Source organism: Mercenaria mercenaria, chromosome 13 (assembly GCF_021730395.1).
Source record: "Mercenaria mercenaria strain notata chromosome 13, MADL_Memer_1, whole genome shotgun sequence".
Taxonomy (NCBI): domain Eukaryota; kingdom Metazoa; phylum Mollusca; class Bivalvia; order Venerida; family Veneridae; genus Mercenaria; species Mercenaria mercenaria.
The window spans coordinates 32,859,322-32,880,915 of NC_069373.1; the positions used below are offsets into that span (position 1 = coordinate 32,859,322).

The 21,594-nt window shown below is 34.1% G+C and overlaps 1 protein-coding gene across 1 annotated transcript; it reads left to right on the plus strand.

The window, feature by feature from the left end:
- Positions 1-4,912: 4,912 nt before the first annotated feature.
- On the plus strand, positions 4,913-9,045 carry LOC123529588 (b(0,+)-type amino acid transporter 1-like). Its single transcript, XM_045309970.2, has 2 exons — positions 4,913-5,177; positions 6,413-9,045. Exons 1-2 carry the CDS (start codon positions 5,006-5,008, stop codon positions 7,687-7,689), a joined length of 1,449 nt encoding a protein of 482 aa, XP_045165905.2. The 5' UTR covers positions 4,913-5,005; the 3' UTR covers positions 7,690-9,045.
- Positions 9,046-21,594: the final 12,549 nt, after the last annotated feature.

Consider the following 21,594-nt stretch of genomic DNA (forward strand, 5'->3'; position numbering starts at 1 on the left):
TACTGAAGCGGTTTAATGAACCGTAACTTGCAGACATAACTTTTCCCGCATACTATGTAACGGGGAAAAGGAAAAATTTATATATACTATTGTTACTTTTTCGTTATACAATTCCTGTCGAATGTTTTTTACTTTCCAAGTTTTTTAAAAGAATAATTTATTGTTTGCAAAGACCTGAGATGCAATGAGGCTTTTTCTCAATGAAAATTTTTAACGTTTTGCCCGGATTCGTAAGACTTTTGAATGATTTTAAAAAAAAGAAAAATGTTGGGTAATTTTTTGACACAGTATGAAAAAGGGAGCTAAATTTAATATGCAAAAAAAACCGGTCACCGCGGGGAAAATTTTTAATCGTAAGGGATATAAGTAAATGGTACCATGGGGGGGAGGGGGGGGTTTAAAGCGGGGGAAATTGTAAAAAAAGTCAAAGTGGATTTAGTGTGGGGTTTATTTTAATGTTAAAGGGGGCTAATTTTCCCTTTTATAAATACTTTTATCCTAAAACAAGGGAAAGCATTTAGTTCCTCCCGCATTTCAAAAAAAAGCATTGATTTTTAAACGATAAAACCCTTTGTAAAAATTTTTTTTTTGTTATGAAATGGAAAGGGGACAGTAGCTCACAATCAAAATTTTTTAAGGCAGCTGGTGGGTTTTTGACAAAATAAAAATTGGGGGGAAATTTTTGGGCCCCCTTGGGTGCCCTTTAAAGGGAAATGGTACTTAAAAAAAGGTGGGTACAAAGACAGAAAATGTATGGCCAATGAAAAGTCAGAAAAAAAGAAAACTGTCTGTTTTCCCTTTCCCTTTTTTCGGGAAAAGAAAGAGAGGGGAGGGGGGAGAGAGAGAAGAGAGAGAGAAGGGGAGAAGAGGGGAGAGAGATGTTTCGGAGACGGAAAAAGATGTTTATGTGATTCTAAAATTTATTTTGTAATATTTTTGATTAGGTTTAAAATATTATTATTAAGGAATTTATATTGCTTAATATTATTTTTATATAATATGACTCATGATCATAATATGATTTTTTTTTAATGAATAGATTCGTTATGTTTATAAAAAAAATTATGAATTTACATAATTACCTTAAAATTGAATCTATTAAATTTAATACAATTGTTTGTTTGATATATGAAATTGAAAATTTAATTTGTATGAATAGTTTATCAAAATTATAAATTCATAATAGTATTAGCTATTTTAAAAAGATTTTTAAATATATTTTAACTGATTTTTGAACTTAACAATTTAAATTAATCTTGAATTATAGTGAAAGTTTTCCCGGGTAGGTTTTTTTTTGTAGTCCAATAAATTGGTGAAATAATTGTGCACTTTCTGTGAAACGTATGAAACTTGGCATGATTGTAGATGGAAGTATTGACTTCATTTTCGACTGGGACGCAGGTTGTAGATATTCAAGATGGTCACCAAAATTTAAGATGGCCACCATAGTTAACATTTTTGTAAAAAATGCTCAAGCATTGTATACATGGCGAGAAAAAATAAAAAAATGTAGCAGAATGTAATATTTAGCTACAGATAAGCTCCATATGCAAACAGAAAAAAAATCTAGATAGCGGCTTAATCCAAGATGGCCGCCATAAAAAATTTTTTTCATGAAAATCGCTCTTTAAATGTACGAATTGTGTGAAAATTATCAAACGTTGCATGGTGCATGTAGAACATATATTTGTGAAGTACACTCCTAAAACAATTTTGCACTAACAGTGGATAAACAAATTCAATATGGCCAACATATTTCAAGATGGCTGCCACAAAATATTTTTCCATGAAAATTGTGCGTGACCTGCTAATACTGTGTGAAAATTTTGAAAAATTGCATAGTAGTTTATATATTTGTATAATACGCTACTCAAACAATTGTAAAACTGACATAAATATGGCCAATAAAATTCAAAATGGCCGCCATTATTTTTTTTTTCATGAAGATCTTGCGTCAGTTGAACATACTGTGTGAATATTGTGAGACGTTGCATGGTGGTATAAAGATTGGTAAAATATACTCATAAAAGTCTAACACTTACATTGTGTAAATAAGTCAATGAATATGGCCAATGAAATCCAACATGGTCGCAAGAAATCAGAAGTCCTGAATGGATTCACTTCGGAAATGCACACCTGACTTAGCATATCTACAACAGGTCATAGTAATTGCCATTGGATTAATTATCCATATACAGCCCTGGTTGCTTATATATGAATCAGTGTCAAAACAATTATAATACAAAATCATATACATGTAGTTAGAAAAGTACCACTTTCTATACTGCAAATGAATTTATACTGTTAGGTCCGTAAAGGGAGGTGACTAAAAATAACTTTCCTCCATGTTAACCAATATTCAAACCTTTTTCATTATTATTTTCTCTACTAACTGTGAAATAGGAATTAACAAGGCAGTCTGAAAGACAGCTAAATCCCCCGCCACTGCTATGGATAGTGAAAGGGTAAAACCTTTGATTTTAGCTGTGACCTTGACCTTGAACTGACATGGCTGACTCATAATTCTGCACAACGTCTTGATGAGGTGATCATTTGACCAAAGTTTCATGAAAATCCTTCAAGGGGTTTAGGAGATACAGAGCTGAAACCTTTGACCTTCAGTTGTGACCTTGACCTTGAGTTGACATGGCTGACTCATGAGTTCTTGATGAGGTGATCATTTGACCCGAGTCTGATGAAAATCCTTCAAAGGGGTTAAGGAGATACAGAGTGGACACCAAATGGAAGGCTCAAACTTTCGACCCTTAGTTGTGACCTTGACCTTGAGCTGGCATGGTTGACTCATAATTTCTGCACATCGTTCTGATGAGGTAATCATTTGACCCAAGTTATATAAAATTCTTTCAAGGGGTTTAGGAGATATAGAGCGGACACGAAATGGAAGGCTCAAACCTTTGACCTTCAGTTGTGACCTTGACCTTGAGCCGACATGGCTGATTCATAAGTTCTGCACATTGCCTTGATGAGGTGATCGTTTGACCCAAGTTTGATGAAAATCCTTCAAGGGGTTTAGAACATATAGAGCGGACACAAAATGGAAGGTTCAAACCTTTGACCCTAAGTTGTGACCTTGACCTTGAGCCGGCATGACTGACTTATGGGTTCTGCACATTGTCTTGATGAGGTGATCATTTGACCCAAGTTTTATAAAATTCCTTCAAGGGGTTTAGGAGATATAGAGCGGACACAAAATGGCAGGCTCAAACCTTTGACCTTGAGTTGTGACCTTGACCTTGAACCGACAAGGCTGACTCATGGGTTCTGCAAATCGTCTTGATGAGGTGATCATTTGACCCAAGTTTCATGAAAATCCTTCAAGGGGTTTAGGAGATATGGACCGGACACGATTTTGTTACGGACGGAATGACGGAAAGACGGAAGGACGGACGGACGGAAGGACGGACGCAGACCATTCTTATAATCCCTCCGCCACGGCGGGGGATTAACAAGAAATTAATGTATTTTAAGTTCACAAGCAAATGAAAAAAATGGCAGTAATATTGCAAACAAAGGCAAAATGGGCAATGTATATTATAATCTGTGAATAAAGAACATCCATGGACAAAATCCACATATCAGCTTTTCCAAGCATGTTCTATTAACATTGACCTTATTATAACTGAGACATTAATTGATATATAGAAACATACACATTTGACACAGTATCTGGACCTTAATCTGTAGATAAATCTATATCGGCCTCTGTAATTGACTACTTTGCAATGCGAAAAAGAACAACAAAAGGATTTGTTTCTGGTCAGCATGTGGGCATTTATCATCCTTACGTTTAATTCTGTATAAAGTATCTATAGATATATATCAAATACTAAAAAAAGCAGAGTTAAAGATGTAGGAACGAATTATTTCTAACGTCAAGATTTTTTCATACTCCGTGAGCTTGATGAACATTAGTTTCCTAGACAAACAAGAGAAGAAATTTTTCTTCACCCTTTTCTGAAATTTTTTGAAATTTTAAAAATGGTGGTACTTTATAAAACATATAATGTTCCACTTAATGTTATAAGGATTTCAGTCTTTCATGTTAATATGAATGCAAGGTGATATTAGTATTATATAAGCATTATTGTCACTAACAAATTTCTTTCATTTTTACATGTTGACATAATTACCCGACCCACTTTATTTTCAACGGAAAAAACGTATTTAGATCTAAAGAAAAAATTCTGACGTTAAGATTTTCAAAATATTTTGCAGCTTTAATGACACACTTAAATGTTTCAAAATGGAATGAAAAAAAAAAAGTTGGGGTCACCGTGCGTCTAAGGGATTTATTAGAAAAAAACAAACGTTAAAAACTGGTGAATTTTGGTATTTTTTGTTCTTTTTGTTTTAATTTATATTTTCTAGATAATATAAAGAGCTATCTTGAAAACCTTTAATTCAATTATGCTTATCATTATATGAATCAGTCAGGAAAATATCAAAACCAAACCTGATCTACTTTAATAGATATTTGAAATTACCTACCCCTACCCCATTATAAATCTCACGTCAATTTTAGGCAAATATCAGCAAAAAATAAGGGTGATTTTTTTTCGTAAAAAGTAGAATCTATTTGGTTAAATTGTTAATTATTAGCCATTTTTTTAACTATTTAGCATTAATTTTTGTCAAAACTTTTGTTAGAATGCAATATTCGAAGAAATATTTATTCAAAATGCCGGATATCCTGAAAAAAAACAACGCTCGTACATCCTTAAACAATATGAGGAAAAAAAGACCGGACAGTCGGTGACAAAATTTGTTAAGTAAATATAGTTTCGTCTTTTAAAACCAAATATATGTTGGCCTATGTTTAGTACTGTAGCAAACAGTATGCATTCTTAAAGTTACATACTTTTTGTTCAGACTGCCAATTATCGTTCATTACTGTTCTTAAAAATACATTAACCTTATTAAAAAGTCGGTGCTTCTTTGAAATTGATTATTTTATCAATAATATTTGGGTTTATATCGCAAAAAAATGACGGAAAATAAAACGAGCGAATGGAAAGATGCTGAAGTTGAAATTGAGTACGTACGACCTCGGTCTCAAATTGGTTTATTTGGAGCAGTGGCATTTGGCATGGGGTCAATGATTGGCTCAGGAATATTCATATCTCCAAAGGGGGCTCTTCAAAATGCAGGCTCACCTGGTAAAACCGTTCTTTATATACTAGTATTGTATTTTTCTGCACTTTGATAGACTATTTTCACGTATATTATCAGTTAACGCAATAATAATATTCTTCCTAGAGAAACTTCATTTCAAATAAATACAGCACCAAATCGTGATGAAAGTAAATAATGTTGTTGTTGTTTTTTGGGGTTTTTTTTCGTTTTACCAGTCTCACTCTCTCTTGGTTCAGATCTACGAGAGTAAATATCATTTGTCAAATAATTAATACCAAGACAAATGAAGATAAACGGTTGTATGTCATATTGAGGATAACGAAAAGAAAAAAAAAGTATTTATTTTCTTGTTCGTTTTTATTCGGCGTGCCGTATTAAGTACGATTTTATGACCTCATATGACCTTATGCCGCCTGAATAATGTACCAATCGGATTGCTTGGTAAGGTATTCTCGGTATTTTCAGCCGTAATGAGAGATTTTGTAAGAATGGCGCTGATAGGAGGAAAGGCTGAAAATGCTTCACTCTGAGTCATGTGTGACACTGAGTGAAATGACAACGCGTTCGTCATCTATAACCTCTATAAGTACAGCACCATCGGGTTGTATGCGTACCACTTGAACAGGTGTGCGTAACCAAATATTCATCTGCTCATCCGGACATATTTCTGTTTTGTTAAGTTTTCTTGTTAAGTTATTTCTGTTTTGTTAAGTTTCCTTTCCTTAAGTTTTGTTTTTACAAAAAGGTTATTTGTTTTATACAGTCATTAAATCTTACCCAGCATTACAGCAACAATTTCTAACCAGTGCAAATCATTACTAACCTGCAACAACATGTCCGATACTGTTAAATTTTAGACTCTAAATTTTAAATTAATCTTTCGGTGAAAACAGTACTGTACATATTCTGAATGATAGACAAATTTGATAATAAGCTGAAGTAGGGTAAGGGTTCATGTTGCTTCTAAAAATTCCAGAAATAAAGTATAAAACGTATTTCAATATTGTTTGCTTACTGTTACCATCTTTTAAGCACCAAAGGCTCAAAGTGTGCTTTTGTGATTGGTGTCCGTCGTGTGTCCCTCCACAATTTCTAAACACAGTCTTCTTCAGAACAACTGTCCTCATTTATACAAAACTTCACTGAGGCCCCTTTCAGCATTGCCAAAAGATTTAAAATACAGGTTTCTGCCCATATATAATTTGTGCTTCAGTTACATCACGCCGACAATCTTTTTTAAAGATATTTCTTGTTTTAGGGATGAGTCTGGTAATGTGGGCTTTGTGTGGAATTCTGTCTCTGTTGATGGGACTTGTCTACGGAGAACTTGGAACACTTGTGCCGCTATCAGGAGGAGATTATACATATATCAGAAAAGGCTTGGGAAGTGTACCTGCATTTCTTGCAGTTTGGATATATACACTATTTGGAAGTACAGGCTCTATGGCAGTATTGTCTTTAGTATTTGCTGATTATCTACTTGCATTGCTGTTTGGGTCATGTCAACCACCGGATATAATGCGGCAGATCATTGCTGCATTGATGATAATTACACTATGCATAACAAATGTAATCAGCGTAACATTTGGTGCATATACACAAATCATTTGCACAGTTGCTAAAACATTAGCTCTTATTGTAATTTCCATCGGCGGAATCGTATTCTTATGTGAAGGATCTGTAGAAAATTTACAAAATATGTTCAAGGACTCGTCAACTGATGTTACCGGTTACTCACTGGCTATATACAGCTGTATGTTTGCTTACCATGGATACAGTCGTATAGGAGAAATTGCCGAAGAACTGGAAAATCCAAAACAAAACATTCCAAGGGCTGTTATCATTTCTGTTATAATAGTTACAATGGTATATGTAATAACCAATTTGTCATATTTTGTATTGTTACCAAAGGATGAATTTCTCCACTCATCTGCTGTAGCATATGACTGGGGATTAAAAGGGATTGCTCCGGTGGCCTTCCTTATTCCCTTAAGTGTAATGTGTTCTGTTTACGGCGCTAGTAACGGAAACGGATTTAGTACTGGAAGAGTAATGTTTTCTGCTGCGCGCGCAGGACATTTTCCGGAAGTAATGTCTTTTCTTCATGTTCAGACATCGGTACCTGTTGTCTCAATTGTTGTTATGCACGCCATCAGTTTAATAATGCTTGCTGCAGGAGATATTAGCGTACTCATTAACTTTCTAAGTTTTGTTACGTTTATTGTTGTTTTAATGACAACAATGGCTCTACTACGTTTACGGTATGAAATGCACAAAAATAAGGTACAACACGACGGTTTTAAAACGCCAATCATTATTCCTATAGTGACAGCACTAATTTGCATATTCATGATTGTCTCTCCTCTGGTAAATAATCCAAGGATAGAATTTTTGTATGGATCTGGTATTGTTATATTTGGACTTATAATTTATGTGCCTTTGGTTCACTTCCAGTTGAGCGTTCCTGGTGTTGGCAGTTGCACGACATTCTTACAACTTCTTTGTAATGTTTCTCCCACACAAAAGGTTGACTGAAGAGATACTTATGAAGTTAAAATGGGTTAATGTAAATCTGAGTTTCAAAATCCACTTCATTACTATTGAACAATATCCAAGGCATGCTCTTTGTAAGAATGATTTCAGAAACAAGCAATTATAGCGCCATAATATTTATCTAATTTATACTACACCCTTTTCATGGTAAATACGTTCAAAGGTGTGCGACGAAGTTTGCTTCGAAAGTGTAGATCTAGAATGTATTTGTGTCCAGGCTAAATGTACACTGTATATCTTTTGCTAATATACTGCATATTTCATAAGGTTTTCCGAAATACTAACAAGTCTGAAAAAGATCTTGTTGTTTTGTTAAAATATTGCAATACTTAGCACTTATATTGCTATTTATGTTTCATTGAACCTATAGCAAAGTATTGGCTAGAAACAATGTCATGAAACGTGTTACGCTTAAATGAATTGTTCGTACTTAAAATATTGGTATTAAAATTTTGAAAATGTTTTATCTTTTAATATCAAATGGCAAACTGTGACCCAGCATTTTTATTTGTTTTATTAGACCTCACATTGAAAGGCCAACTTGATAACAGATGAAAGATTAAAAACACACACCCAATTAAATAGTTAACGCCATGATATAAGTTCTATGTCAAGGGCTCTCTATAAACAAAGGACGGGAGAGAAAATAATAATGTCTGCAGACTTGTGACACAGTTTGTGTTTTAGCACCAAACAGAAGCATCATTATACGGTTTCTGATAGCGCACTTCAACTGTCTCGGTCTTTACATGGAGGCATTACTCCCATTGTAATGATGACCCTGCTATATTTTCACGAAGGGGATAATGACAGCCCTGTTTAAAGGTGGATAATCAGATTTTGGCCATGTAACGGATTTGTTCGAAACTTTAGCATCTGATCATTTACACTCATTTATGTTCACTTAACACTTAATACAAATTAGATTTTCACTGGAGGTATTTTTAAAATTTCATTTTCCTATCCTGGTTGCCCAACCAAGATAGAGTTATTTTATCATAAGTATAAATTTGATAAACATACTTTGCCTAAGGAAATGCATAAATAGTAGACATATTGTAATATATTTGTAAAAAAGTTGCATTAAAAATTATGTATCTAGATGGAATTCATTAGAAACGCAAGTTTGAAAAATTATTATTACCTCCCTTTGCCTATCTTGGTTGCGCAACCAAGATAGATTTGAAATAAATGAATTCAGAAGCTACACACAGCTTTTAAACTTGCATTTTGGTTCAGATTGTTCAATAATTGATATGTCTATCAAATGCAAATGTAAAACTAGACATTGTATCGAAATAAAAAGAAATACCCAGCTTTTTATACACTTTCATATTAAAGGGGAGTAATTACAAAATTTTATAAAAATAATAAAATATACATTTCAAATAGGAATCAAACTCTATGTAATCGGTCTTTTTGTTCCTTAAATAATTCTCTACCAGAATATACAAAAAGTAAAAAATGTCATTAAATGTTGTTTAAATGTGATTGACCACCTTTAAATGACAGTGGGGATTATGATACCACTTGCAAAGTTCTGACGGGGCTTTTACCCCAGGTCTTTTTTTTCAGTTGAGAGGACTTTGATCAACGGGATTGTATGGTCTCCAATATGCACCATGTTAAGGTATAGAATAAAATCTGTAAAAAGGTTTTCAACCTATTTCGAGCACCATAGCCATACCTTATACGAACGGTCAAAGCTATCGTTTAAGACCAAGGTCGGGTACCTGAGATAGCGATAAAGTTTGTAGTAGTGTTCGAACTATTTAGATATTTTAATCATATCTGGAAGTTTTTCGACCTGATTCGAGCTCAAACGATCGGGACATATACCCATACTATACATGGACGTATAATTTTCAGAAACGGTGAAACATTTATCCACAGAAACGGTGAAACACATTCATCCATAAGAATTTCAATGGAACAGAGCTATTACCTCAGACTTCGAAGCGTCATTTTTTTACCTACATTTAACAATCAGAAATAGAAATGTATGATAAAAGAGAGACCTTCAACTTTTAAATTTTCAAATTCCTCCACCTTATTCTTGGAGCAACCTCATATGGTGTCTATATTTGTTTTGTAATATCTTTCTAAAAGCTAAATGACTTTAAATATAGAAATCTTTAGAAAACAAAAATTTACAAAATGGCTGCCGCAAACGTCAACTACGGAATGCTTTCACTAAATTTACTACAGATCGTCCGAATTTTCGAATTTTTAAAGAAAAAGTCTTGCACATCCCGCATACTATGAGAAAGATTAAACACAGTGCTTTAATATAGGTTTAAATTAAATATCTGTTAAATCTATCAGACAATGAAAATACATTTGTACATTTCAAAAATTGTAAAGCACCATGCATGTTTGATAATTACAGTAGTCTTCCGTATTTGATTTTGCGATAACAATATATATAATGTACCATAACTTAACAAAGCATGAAGCGCGACATATAATATTGTATATATAAAATTATGTACAGCACATATTTTAGATCGCAGTTAAATTGATTATCAGCTGATATGAAGTAATAGTATATTATTTAAACAATCTAGATAATTCTATGTTACAATTTACGTATAGTGGTAAAATCAGACTTACTCAGTTTCAAACTTTATACAGGCTTATATATAAATGTATAAAGATGCTTCGATGTAAGTCTGGTATGTACAATTCTTTTATAGCTTTCCCGGTGCCGAGACCCTAAACGAAAGCGAAAGATATTAGGGAGTCAAGCTGGGAATAGAAAGGAATGGGGAAAGGGTAATTAAAGAAATCTTACATAAAAAGATTGCCGAGTATTTTGTTAAATGGTGTGTGTACCTCAGTATGACTTTAAAACATTGTATTCTATGTACGTCACACATAGTCATCAAGGTGAAACCTGAATACATTTCCACTATTTGATCTAAATAATGCATGTTACTTAGCGTAATGAAATTCTCATTCCTAGGGTTCTATGCAGAGTAGACCACATATTTTGTCGAATGGAATCATTCGCTGTGCAAAAAGCAGAAGGTGTTCTGCAATTGAGTTAGAAATCAGTTTACAATTTGGGCAAATAGAAGCATGTATATTACCAAATAGTTTGCTCATTGTTGCGACTACACTTGTACAATAAGGCAAGTAATCGCGATAAAGCTGACAGAATCGCCATACGGCACACGGAATTAACTCTCCGTGTAGGCTACGAAAGGCATGCAAACATTCATTGTTAATACTAAATTTGACCTGTACTGATAGTTTGTATAATCTTTCACTTTTCTTTTTACTACTGTTTTCCATGTCGGAACAGTTAGAAATTTCGCGGTTTTAACAAAATCATGTATAAAGTGTCTTAAATCATATTTGCCGAGTATGCGGTAAATATTCGGCATATAACCTAGAATTTTTTTGGGTTTGTTAAGAAATTGCACGAGACGGGTAGCAAATAGTATCTGAACTTGTTTATTCCCTTCTAAATTACAAAGTTGGCCTAGAAACAACAACTTACGTTTGTCAATCTCTTGTTCAAGAGTGAGGGCACCGACACCACCCAGCGCTATATCCGTCCGTGTATACCGCGACATTGCCTGCATAAATTTGATGCACTGACGGTGTACTCTTTCTAACGATTGTAATTGACTGTCCGTAATACCAAACCACAGTTCGCACCCGAATACAGCCTTAGATAAAACTACTGATTGGGATAGGTGTTTGACTGTTAAGGGGTGTAGGCCATTTTATGTACACCTACATTTGCCATACTAAAGAAGTTTTTTTCGTATTTTTTATGACATGTAGGCGTTATCTAGTGACTCTTTTCTGTCAATAATACATGGCAGTTGCGTAGCTGATCCTAAAAAGATGTCGCCAATCTCGTCCATAGATCCCTCTAAGGCTTCTGGTCCTGACCAGGTCAATCCTAGGCACCTCCGTGAAGGTGCACCAGCTTTGACACAGCCTCTGGCAACCTTCTTTAATATACAACTTCTTTCTTCAATTTTTCCGTCACCGTGGAAACTTGCTAACGTTATTCCAATCTTTAAGAAGTCCGACACCTCTTTACCATCAAACTATTGCCTAATATCACTCCTCAGCTGTATCGGGGAACTTATGGAATGCTGCGTGTACACAAATACCTTTACAATCACCTAATCGTACACAACATCTTAACACCAAATCAGTTAGGCTTTGTGAAAGACGACAACTACCTTCTCTCTACAATGACATATGCCTCGCTATTGATGAAGAAAAAGAAGTTCACGCTGTGTTTTTGACATAACCAAAGCATTTGACAGGGTTTGGCACCGCGTTCTTCTTTATAACTTGTCCCGTCTTGGCGTGAGAGGTTCATTACTTCAATGCTTTTTTTATCTCTCCTCTAGGAGCCAGCGAGTCCAATATGGAAATTTCTTGGTCTTATGTCTCGGCTGGCGTTCCTCAAGCCTCTGCTCTTTCTTGTATTTATTGACGACATTGTTCTGGATATCGGCTGTAAAATCAAGCTTTTCGCTGACGACACGAGTCTTTATATTGTCGACACTCCGGAACCTGCTGCAACAAAACTAAACAAAGACATCAACACTATCTTCTCTTGGTCAAAAACCTGGCTAGTGTCCTTTAATCTTGACAGTCATTTCAAGAAAGGCGGCAAAACCAAATCATTCAGACTTGCTTTTCAATAACACCTTAATAAATTGATCCCTGAAGTTCAAGCACACAAACATCTTGGAATTACTCTATCTCACGACGCACGTTGGAACGCCCACATCTCAGCGTCGCTCGACATAGCATGGTCAAGCATTGGCATGCTTCCGAGGTAACTAAATTATGTAATCTTCGGAAACTTATTCATGATCTGGGTTGGGAAACTCTTGAATCTAGAAGGAGGAAAAACATAGTCTCATCCTCCTTTTCAAAATGAAAAATAATCTTTGTCCTGATTATTTCTGTAACCTCCTGCCACCAAGCCAACAGCCCCAATACAACCTTGGGCATACCAATGACATAACACTTCTCCGCCCTCGCACAGCTTTATACTCTAGTTCATATCTTCCAAGAACTATCCTCTGTCTTAGTACGTCGGCACATGCACGACAATAGATGCATTCAAAGCCTCTCTCAACCGTATCTCACGGCGAACCGCCAAATACTACAACTCTGATACCCGCCTCGGTCAAATTCTTCACGCTCGCCTGCGACTAGGATGCAGTTCTTTCAACCATGATTTGTATAGCATTTCCATTGTACATAGAGTCATCATTATGCTCCTGTGGATCGGTCGAAACTGTTAGCCATAACTTACTAACTTGCAATAACTATCTACAATTACGCCAGCAGATCCTTTCCAATATGCCATGCCCGCGAACTCTTAATAATCTCTTGTTCGGTAACTTGAGGAAAACATCTTTCTCATCATCGAAGTACAAAAATTCATCTTGTCATCGACCTACCCAGTGACCATTGTCTGTATAGCCGTGTACATGTGTTGAACTTGCTGTGTTCATGTTTCTCGTTTTGATTGATTCGTGCACTATATTTTATTTTTTATTTTTTTTTATTTTTGATGCCTATTTAATGGAATTATTCACATTTTTGGACAGGCTATCTAATAATAGGTATTTAATGTCATAGTATTTAATCTGTTCTCAATCTCACCATCATATAAGATTCCACATTCGTACTTTATCTGCATATGCTATCCGACAATAATGCTAACGTATCTTTGTATTTGTGTAAACATTTCCTAATGGAGAAAAATTCATATAAGTTTTTGTAAACTTCTTTTCTAATCTATTCATATACACAATTCATATTTATTGTTACATGTACAGTTTTCGTAATAAATAGTGTTTATGCCAAAACGATGTGCAAGCTTGCGATTGTTTCGGGGAATCTGGAAGCAAGCTCTTCTAGAAATATCTGATTTTCAGGGCGCATTTCTTGCGTTCAATGGACATTTCTGGAAATATATCATAATCATTTGTGCAAGCCTAACAATCATTTTCTGAAAATTTTCGACGGATGTTCATTATGATCCGAGCAGGCTTGTCCGTGCATCTATAAATAGCACTTCTGAAATGTATTTCTGTGTATTTTTGTGAGAATAGTGCAAGATACAGAAGACGCTCAAATCTAGAAGAGTTCCTGGTTCTTTGGCGTGTCAGGTGTCAACACCCATATACGGGACGTTTGTTTGAATTTTAGTAATAATTATCCATGTATTTTAATTGGAGTAGAAGGAGATCGAACTCACGACCTCCCCATAAAGGTATCGCAAATTGTGAGATATACATAAAAATGAAAATGTGAAAATACAAATACATATTAAAGGGACTAACCCACACATTTTAGTCGAATAATAATTTCTCTCAAACATCCATAAAAAGGGAGAACTCTTTAAATTACTACTAAGTGGTACAAACTTATTAACATACTATTTTTACAAGATATTCTTATAAATAACCAAAAATATTGTATAGAAGGCAGTAAACCGTTGCAACGCTTTTGAGATAATGCAGAAAAATGCATTATTCTTGCATCTCTACCAATATCACAGCACGCAAGCATATATGGGGTCCAATGGGGTCCATGTGGGGCCCATATGGTCTTTCTTATGGGACCTATATGGGTTACCAATATGGGACTCAGATGGGTTTTACAAACTATTTTGACAAGGGTCCCGTATGGAATGTACTATATGGGACCAGTATGGTCCCTTAGGGGTCCCATATCTTATATTCCATGTGGGGTCTTTCTGTGTTCCATACAGTATACGGTATGGACCGTTTAGGGCCGTTCTCGGATTGTCTGGGTCTTATTTTTGATTGATATTGTCAACAAGTTTTGTAATATTGGTAGCTTCTCGTGAAGTTTCGGGATCAAGATGGACTCTGTTTTATTCTCCTAATCTATTGCACCTCCAAGACACTTCGTTACAAATTCTTTGTAAAGGCATTCTGTCAAGTGGAAAAAGTAATGTCAGTCTTGGCACATGTTCATGAAAATTTTGACTATTTACAATATACCATAATATATATTTGCAAGCATTTTTCATGTTTCTAAGGAGATAAATGACAAATCTTGTTACAAGATTAGAAAGATAGTATCATTTTGGTAGAAAGATTTCTCTAAAACACTAAAGAAAATTCCACGGAAGTATAAAGAAATGTTTTTAAAACTTTGGACATATGTGGTATATTTGCCCATTTGCCCAGATTAAGCCCGATATAACCCATATAGGCCCCATATATGCTTGCTCATAAGGGTGGTGAAAACGCATGAAAAAGCTTTTTTTTCAGTAATTATCAAAGTTGTTTCCTACATTTGAAACAAAAAACCATTCATTCATTTGTGATAATTAAAACTCTTACCTGTTTAAAGGCCTAGATTCACTACTATATAAGTGCCCCCCCCCCCCCCCCCCAAATCCCATCTTATCTGCTGCTTATCAGCGATTATGTAACAGTAACTGATTAGAGGGCAATTAGCACAGCAGGGACCCCAACTAGACCATGAAGATGTGTGCAGTGGAGTTGAAAGAAATTATTTTTTCTTCAGTGAATGTGGAATGATAATAATAATAATAATTATTATTATTATCTTGATATTATATAGATAATAATAACTACTACTTTAATGTTATAATAATAATAATAAAAATAATCATGATCATTATTATTAATTATCATTATTATTATTATTATATTACATATAGGATGATAAAAGATACAGTATTAATATTGAAAATAATAATGATAATAAAACACAAGTATAGTGAAAACTTCATGAGTTCTTTGTGTTGACAAACAATTTTTTTTCAAATTGGAAATTGATTTTATTGTATTCATGTACTTAACATTATTTGAATACAAAATTATTGTGTTCCATCTATACTCAATTTTCCTTTTCAGTATGTTGCCAAAAGTGACTTTTTTCATGCTTTGCTTTATAACTTTGAAATGCACATTCTGTTTTCGGTTCTAGACAAATGTTATTTACAGTATCCTGCAAGCTTTAGATGAGTGAAAGTCACATTTTTCTAAAATATCACAATTCTCCAGACAGAATTTGAAAAAATAAAAACTTGCATATTTCTTTTAGTAAGTTTCTCATTATTTCATTATTGTGAAAATAAGTTTCTGATTATTTTATTGTTGTGTTTAATCAACAAATATTTTTCTTTACATAGAAATGCCAAAAATAACTAGTATTATTTTAAAAATTATCAGTTATTCATTAATTTAAAATAAATTACATAATTTCCCCTTCTCACTAATAGATACACTTGTAAGGTAGACTGGCTCTCCAATAAACAATGACCCTTGTTTATTGGAGCCATACTGTGATGGTCATTTGCCCCCAACTGTGCTGGTGAAGACAAAAACCCCTTGGCCCACTGCCAAAATCTAGCCTTTAAGAACTGTGGTGGCTCTTGCAGAAATAATAAATTTATCAAAATCGCAGCTACATGTATGTTAACATGCGGTTGCTATCCTATTCAAATAATCTCGCGAGATTTAATTTTATTAAGTTTTTTAATCCAGTGTATGCAGTGTATGCAATGTATGGAGTAACAAGTTAAGATATGATTGCCATACCATTACAGTATTTTTCAACTTACACAAAATAAATTAAAACTATATATATAGACACATACACTGCCCTAACAGTCACGATAGGAAATATGGGACCCATATGGGACCCTTCTTGGAAATATATTTTTGAGAAATGCATTAAAATCCGTGGAAAGCATACAAAAACAATTCTTTATACTAGAGACAACACTTATAAGCTTAAAATCAATACATCTACATTATCATACTGTCAGACTTGACAATTCTATGACGATACATTGGTATATATGGGCAAATAGTTACAATATGGGACCCAGATGGGGACCCCTCAGGGAAACTTTTTTTGGAGACCAAATAAATGTATAAACATGTAAAGAAAACATATAAAACAATTTTTACGATACTTGTGAAGTTGTGACAACACCTATAAGCATAAAATAGATACACTGGCATATCACATTGCTGAGACATTATATATGGGCCCCATACGGGTCCTCTATGTGGGCAAATACTTACATTGTTGGTCCCATATCGGATCTATATGGTATATTTGCCCAGATACAGCCCATATACATTCTATGCCAAACTTGGTGGACATGAACGTGTTGAAAACTTTCACCAAAACTGTGCGAGAAGTTTTAAATGTTATCTACATTATAGAACTAATTTGAAGAAAACAAAGATATGAGATTAACAAACAGTGCTGCGACTCAAGCAGGGAATAATTTATGTAGTTTTAGTAATATCTTGATTTCTCAGATGTTGGTTAAAAAATAAGCATTGGTTCACTTTAGGCCAATTAGCGTTTTTTTAAACATACCTAATGTGGAGTAAATTATCTACCTTAAGAGAAACAAACTAATACGCTTTCGAAGAACACAAAGGGGCTTTTAGAACAGATTAAAAATGCTTGTATTTTAAATTTTATTTAAACTAAAACTTCGAAAATGTTGTCATCTTGTCATAAACATTCTCATAATATTCATGTTTATTAATAAAAGACAAGTGTCAAAGCTCCATTTTGTTACTATTTTATCGTTTTATCATCAAATCTGGCCAAAATGTGATGAAATATCATCTATATGGTTCTCATTTCCAAAAACTGAACAGTTACCATAGAAACAGTGAAATAATGTATATAGTTCTCATATAGACGTACATTGTTCAAAAGAGGTTTTGTATGTATGCATCTATACTGCTTGACGCCCCTTTCGGGTATATCTAGCAGGTGCGCGTCTGTGCCAGAATGACAGTAAGACGTCGAAAGAAGATAGTCACGGGTGGTAAACGCAGAATCCAATTCCCGCTGGGAATTCGCTTAAAATGGGTTGCGCGACGTTCGGAGCTGGTGTTGCGCGAAAAAAGACGAAATAGACCATTTCACGGCAAGCGTCTAAGCATTGGAAAAGTCATTATCGGTAGACGCATTCTAAGCGAGAATTCTCGAGACGCAACGAGATTTGAAAAACTGGGGGCTCTTCAGTTATTTATCGATTTTTGCAACAAAGTTTTCTGATGCATAAATCGGTGAAAAAGGGTTTTCACTTCAGTGGTTTATTGATTCGACTGATATTGACATAGGAAAACTGAAGTCCTATCTGACTGTTTAGAGTAAAAATATGGTTATGATTTTGTCAACATTTGACCGTATTCATATCGAATACTCAGATAAAACCTTCAATCGTTTTTATCAGTATGTGTATATCTTTTTTTATCAAATTTGAATAACGTGAATATTATGCAAAAATTTAGAACCCGTGTCACCGCTAAGAGTCTGTTTTAATGAAGCACTAACAAAAGGCAAAAAAAAAAACAAAAAACAATGGACTTTCGCGTTTAAACAATGACATGCTTACTTCGTTTTCTTATTTTAATCATTATATTTGATTGCTTTTTGTTTCATACATAAATTAATACAAGCATATCATTTTAACACACAAAAAAACCAATTGGGTCAGGCTACAAGTTATTTCAAATGATCGGTATATAAGTCCTTCCCACAATATTTAACATTCATCTTTTTAAATGAACATTTTAAACCATTGTTAACAAATACGTGCAATTCAGATTTTAAAATAATTCCAGTTTTGAAACTTCAAATACAAATGACTCTTAAAAATAGTCTTTGTCTAATTCATCCAGTCAAAAATTACCCCCGCCCGGAATGAATAAGACACTGGTTGGATCGTATGACGTACCGTTTGGGTCAAAAGTCTGAAATCGCTCGAGCGATACCATAATACACGGTTAGCGTGTAAATTTACACGCTTACCGTGTAAATTTACACGCTTACCGTGTATTTCAATCGGTAGATCTATAAAAGTACACGCTCACCGTGTATTTTTACGCGTTTACCAGGTAAAATATACGCTTAGCGTACAAATTTATACGCTTAGCGCGTATCGCTCGCTTGAGTTACACTTTTAAATCAATTAGCCAATCAAAATACAGGTTACAAAGGAAGATATTTATAAAGTTTATGATTGAATTATTACTTTTAAGGAAACATACATAATATTTTCATTATATTACGAATTGTTTTGCCACTGTAAAGATGATTTCAGTCAAGTAATTTATTCTACAGTATATATGCTTTGATTAAAGACCTGTATATTTTTATTATATCTTACCTGAAAAGCCTGCTTTATTCTTATTTTCGTCAGAAAAGAACAAGCATTTCCGGTCTAATTCCACACATCATACACATATAAAACTTGTACTTTACATTTTAAAATGTCATTTGTTATCATATATCTATTTTTTCTACAACTTCAAATAATATATATATAAATAATAATAGTATTTATTTTTCTCCGACTTGAATGACATGTACATAATTGGGGAGGGGTGGGGGGAATCGAGCGGCTCCATGTCACTGAAGTTGCTGTTTTAAGTGATCTACCGGAAATCATTACGTAACTGTAATGCAAAATGACATGATAAAACATATGTCACCTAGGTTATCGAGATCCTTTCGAGGTTCCCTAATTAGAGCGGATCATAAAATTTACTGAAGCATATAAGATGGCTTTGATATGATACAATTTAATGCTGCCACTATATATGAACGAACACAGATTAATATATCACGTGGCGGAGCTGTCTTGTGAAACGAAAATAAAAATTTCACAGGATATCTAAAATCTGTAAGAATATATTTGGAAATTTAATGGACATTTATTTTTAAAAAGATGAAAGTGTAATAACAAAAAATGTAAATTCGTTAGGTATGAATCAAGGACTTTAACTACTTACTGATGGGAAATACCTAATATCTGGAACAACTGATACGTATATTAGACCTTCCTGCTAATATAAATCTATAATTTTTCATTTTTTATATTTACATGCTGGATCATTTTCATATCGAAAATGTGTCGTGCGCAAAGTCATTATCCGTAATTTAATGGAATAATTATGATAAAGCTGAATACCGTAAAATATAGAACAAGATTTCAAGTCTAGAAAACCCTTCACTGCTGCTACCCCCCCCCCCCCCCCCCCCCCACACCACCACCACACACACTCTCTCTCTCTCTCTCTCTTAAATCTGACCGCCGCCATTTGATATTTTCAAATAAAAAAACTTTCAATTCGAAGAATCAATAGAAATGATAAATAACAATTTTAAGATGACTACTATTTTTGAATATGGAATGAATTGATCCCCACTTTAGTATAAGTGGATACAAAATGAAAGGCTGGACTAATTGAATATTTCATTTTCAACTTCCACTTTTAATTATATTACAAGTATCATGCAAGCTTATTGCGGCAGGTTGTAAGTTCTGCGAGGTCGAGCAAGGAAATAAAACAAATACTTTGGTTTAAATAATTGATCTTTAAATGTTCCATATATAGTTATTTTCCATTTAGGTAATACAAAATTTTAGCCATTTCGGCTAAGAAATAGTATTCTCCATTTCATTGTATTTATTATCCATTTTAGTAATAAGTTTGTTAGTTACATGTACTTTGTGGCCCGATCCATTTGTTTATTTTTTTGGCTGTACATGTACATTTTTTATGTTTGTTAGAATAAATGTAAACAGTAATAAGCAATAAAATATGATTTAACTCGAAAAAAAAAATAAACGCATAATATATATTTCCTAGGCTTCGCGTGGCCGGTCGCCGGCTACCAAGAAATAAATACTATCCATTTCGTGAATGAAGTTATTCTCTATTTCGTTGTAGTTATGAATTATTATTCATTTCAGTAACAACTTTGTTAGTTACAGGTACACATGATAAATATTACAGGATGTTCGCGCGGCCGGTCGTCGGCTAACCAGAAATAAATATTATCCATTTCGTCAATGAAATTATTCTCCATTTCGTTGTAGTTATAAATTATTATCAATTTCATTTATAAGTTTGTTAGTAACAGGTACGCATCATATAAATTACCGGGACTTCGCATAGCCAGTCGTTGGCCACCAGAAATAAATATTATCCATTTCGCCAATGAAATAATTCTCCATTTCGCTGTAGTTATAAATTATTATCCATTTCAGTGTAAGTTTGTTAGTTACAGGTACGCATCATATACATTACTGGGACTTCGCGCAGCCGGTCGTTGGCTACCCGGAAATAAATATCATCCATTTCTTCAATGAAATTATTCTCCATTTGGTTGTAGTTATGAATTACCCATTTAATAATATACACTCGTTTAAGAAACTACTGATGTCTGCATTTTTTTCATATGGATCCAGAAGACGATCATACTACTGGTCCGCGGTGAATGCAGTCATTTTTGCAGTTCTAAACTAAATTTTGATTGGTCTATTCGCTCGAATTCTAAATTAGGAATCGGGTCAACGAAAATACACGTTGAGCGTGTAAATTTACACGGTAAGCATGTAAATTTACGCGCTTAGCGTGTAATTTATACGCTAACCGTGTAAAAAACACGCTTAACGTATAAATTTGCACGGTGAGCGTGTAAATTTACACGCTTACCGTGTATTATGGTACCGCTCGAGCGATTTCAGACTTTTGACCCAAATGGTACGTCATAGGATCGTTCGCCCGTCAGTCGAGCGATCACATGTTTGGTGTCTGGTACGGCCACTCTATCCGTAAGTATTATTTATCAATGGGACAAGTTTAAGTTACTGTGGAAATAGTTCAGTGCTTGCAAAAAAAAAAAAAAATAAATAAATAACATGTTGAAGAAAACGGGCGTATAACCCTAAACAAACAATAATTATTCCCTTATAAGTTGGTCGAAATATGCACAATCAAAACGACAAGAAGTTAATGTCAGACGTAAAAATTTGCGGACATGAAATGAATAGATTATTGTACTTAT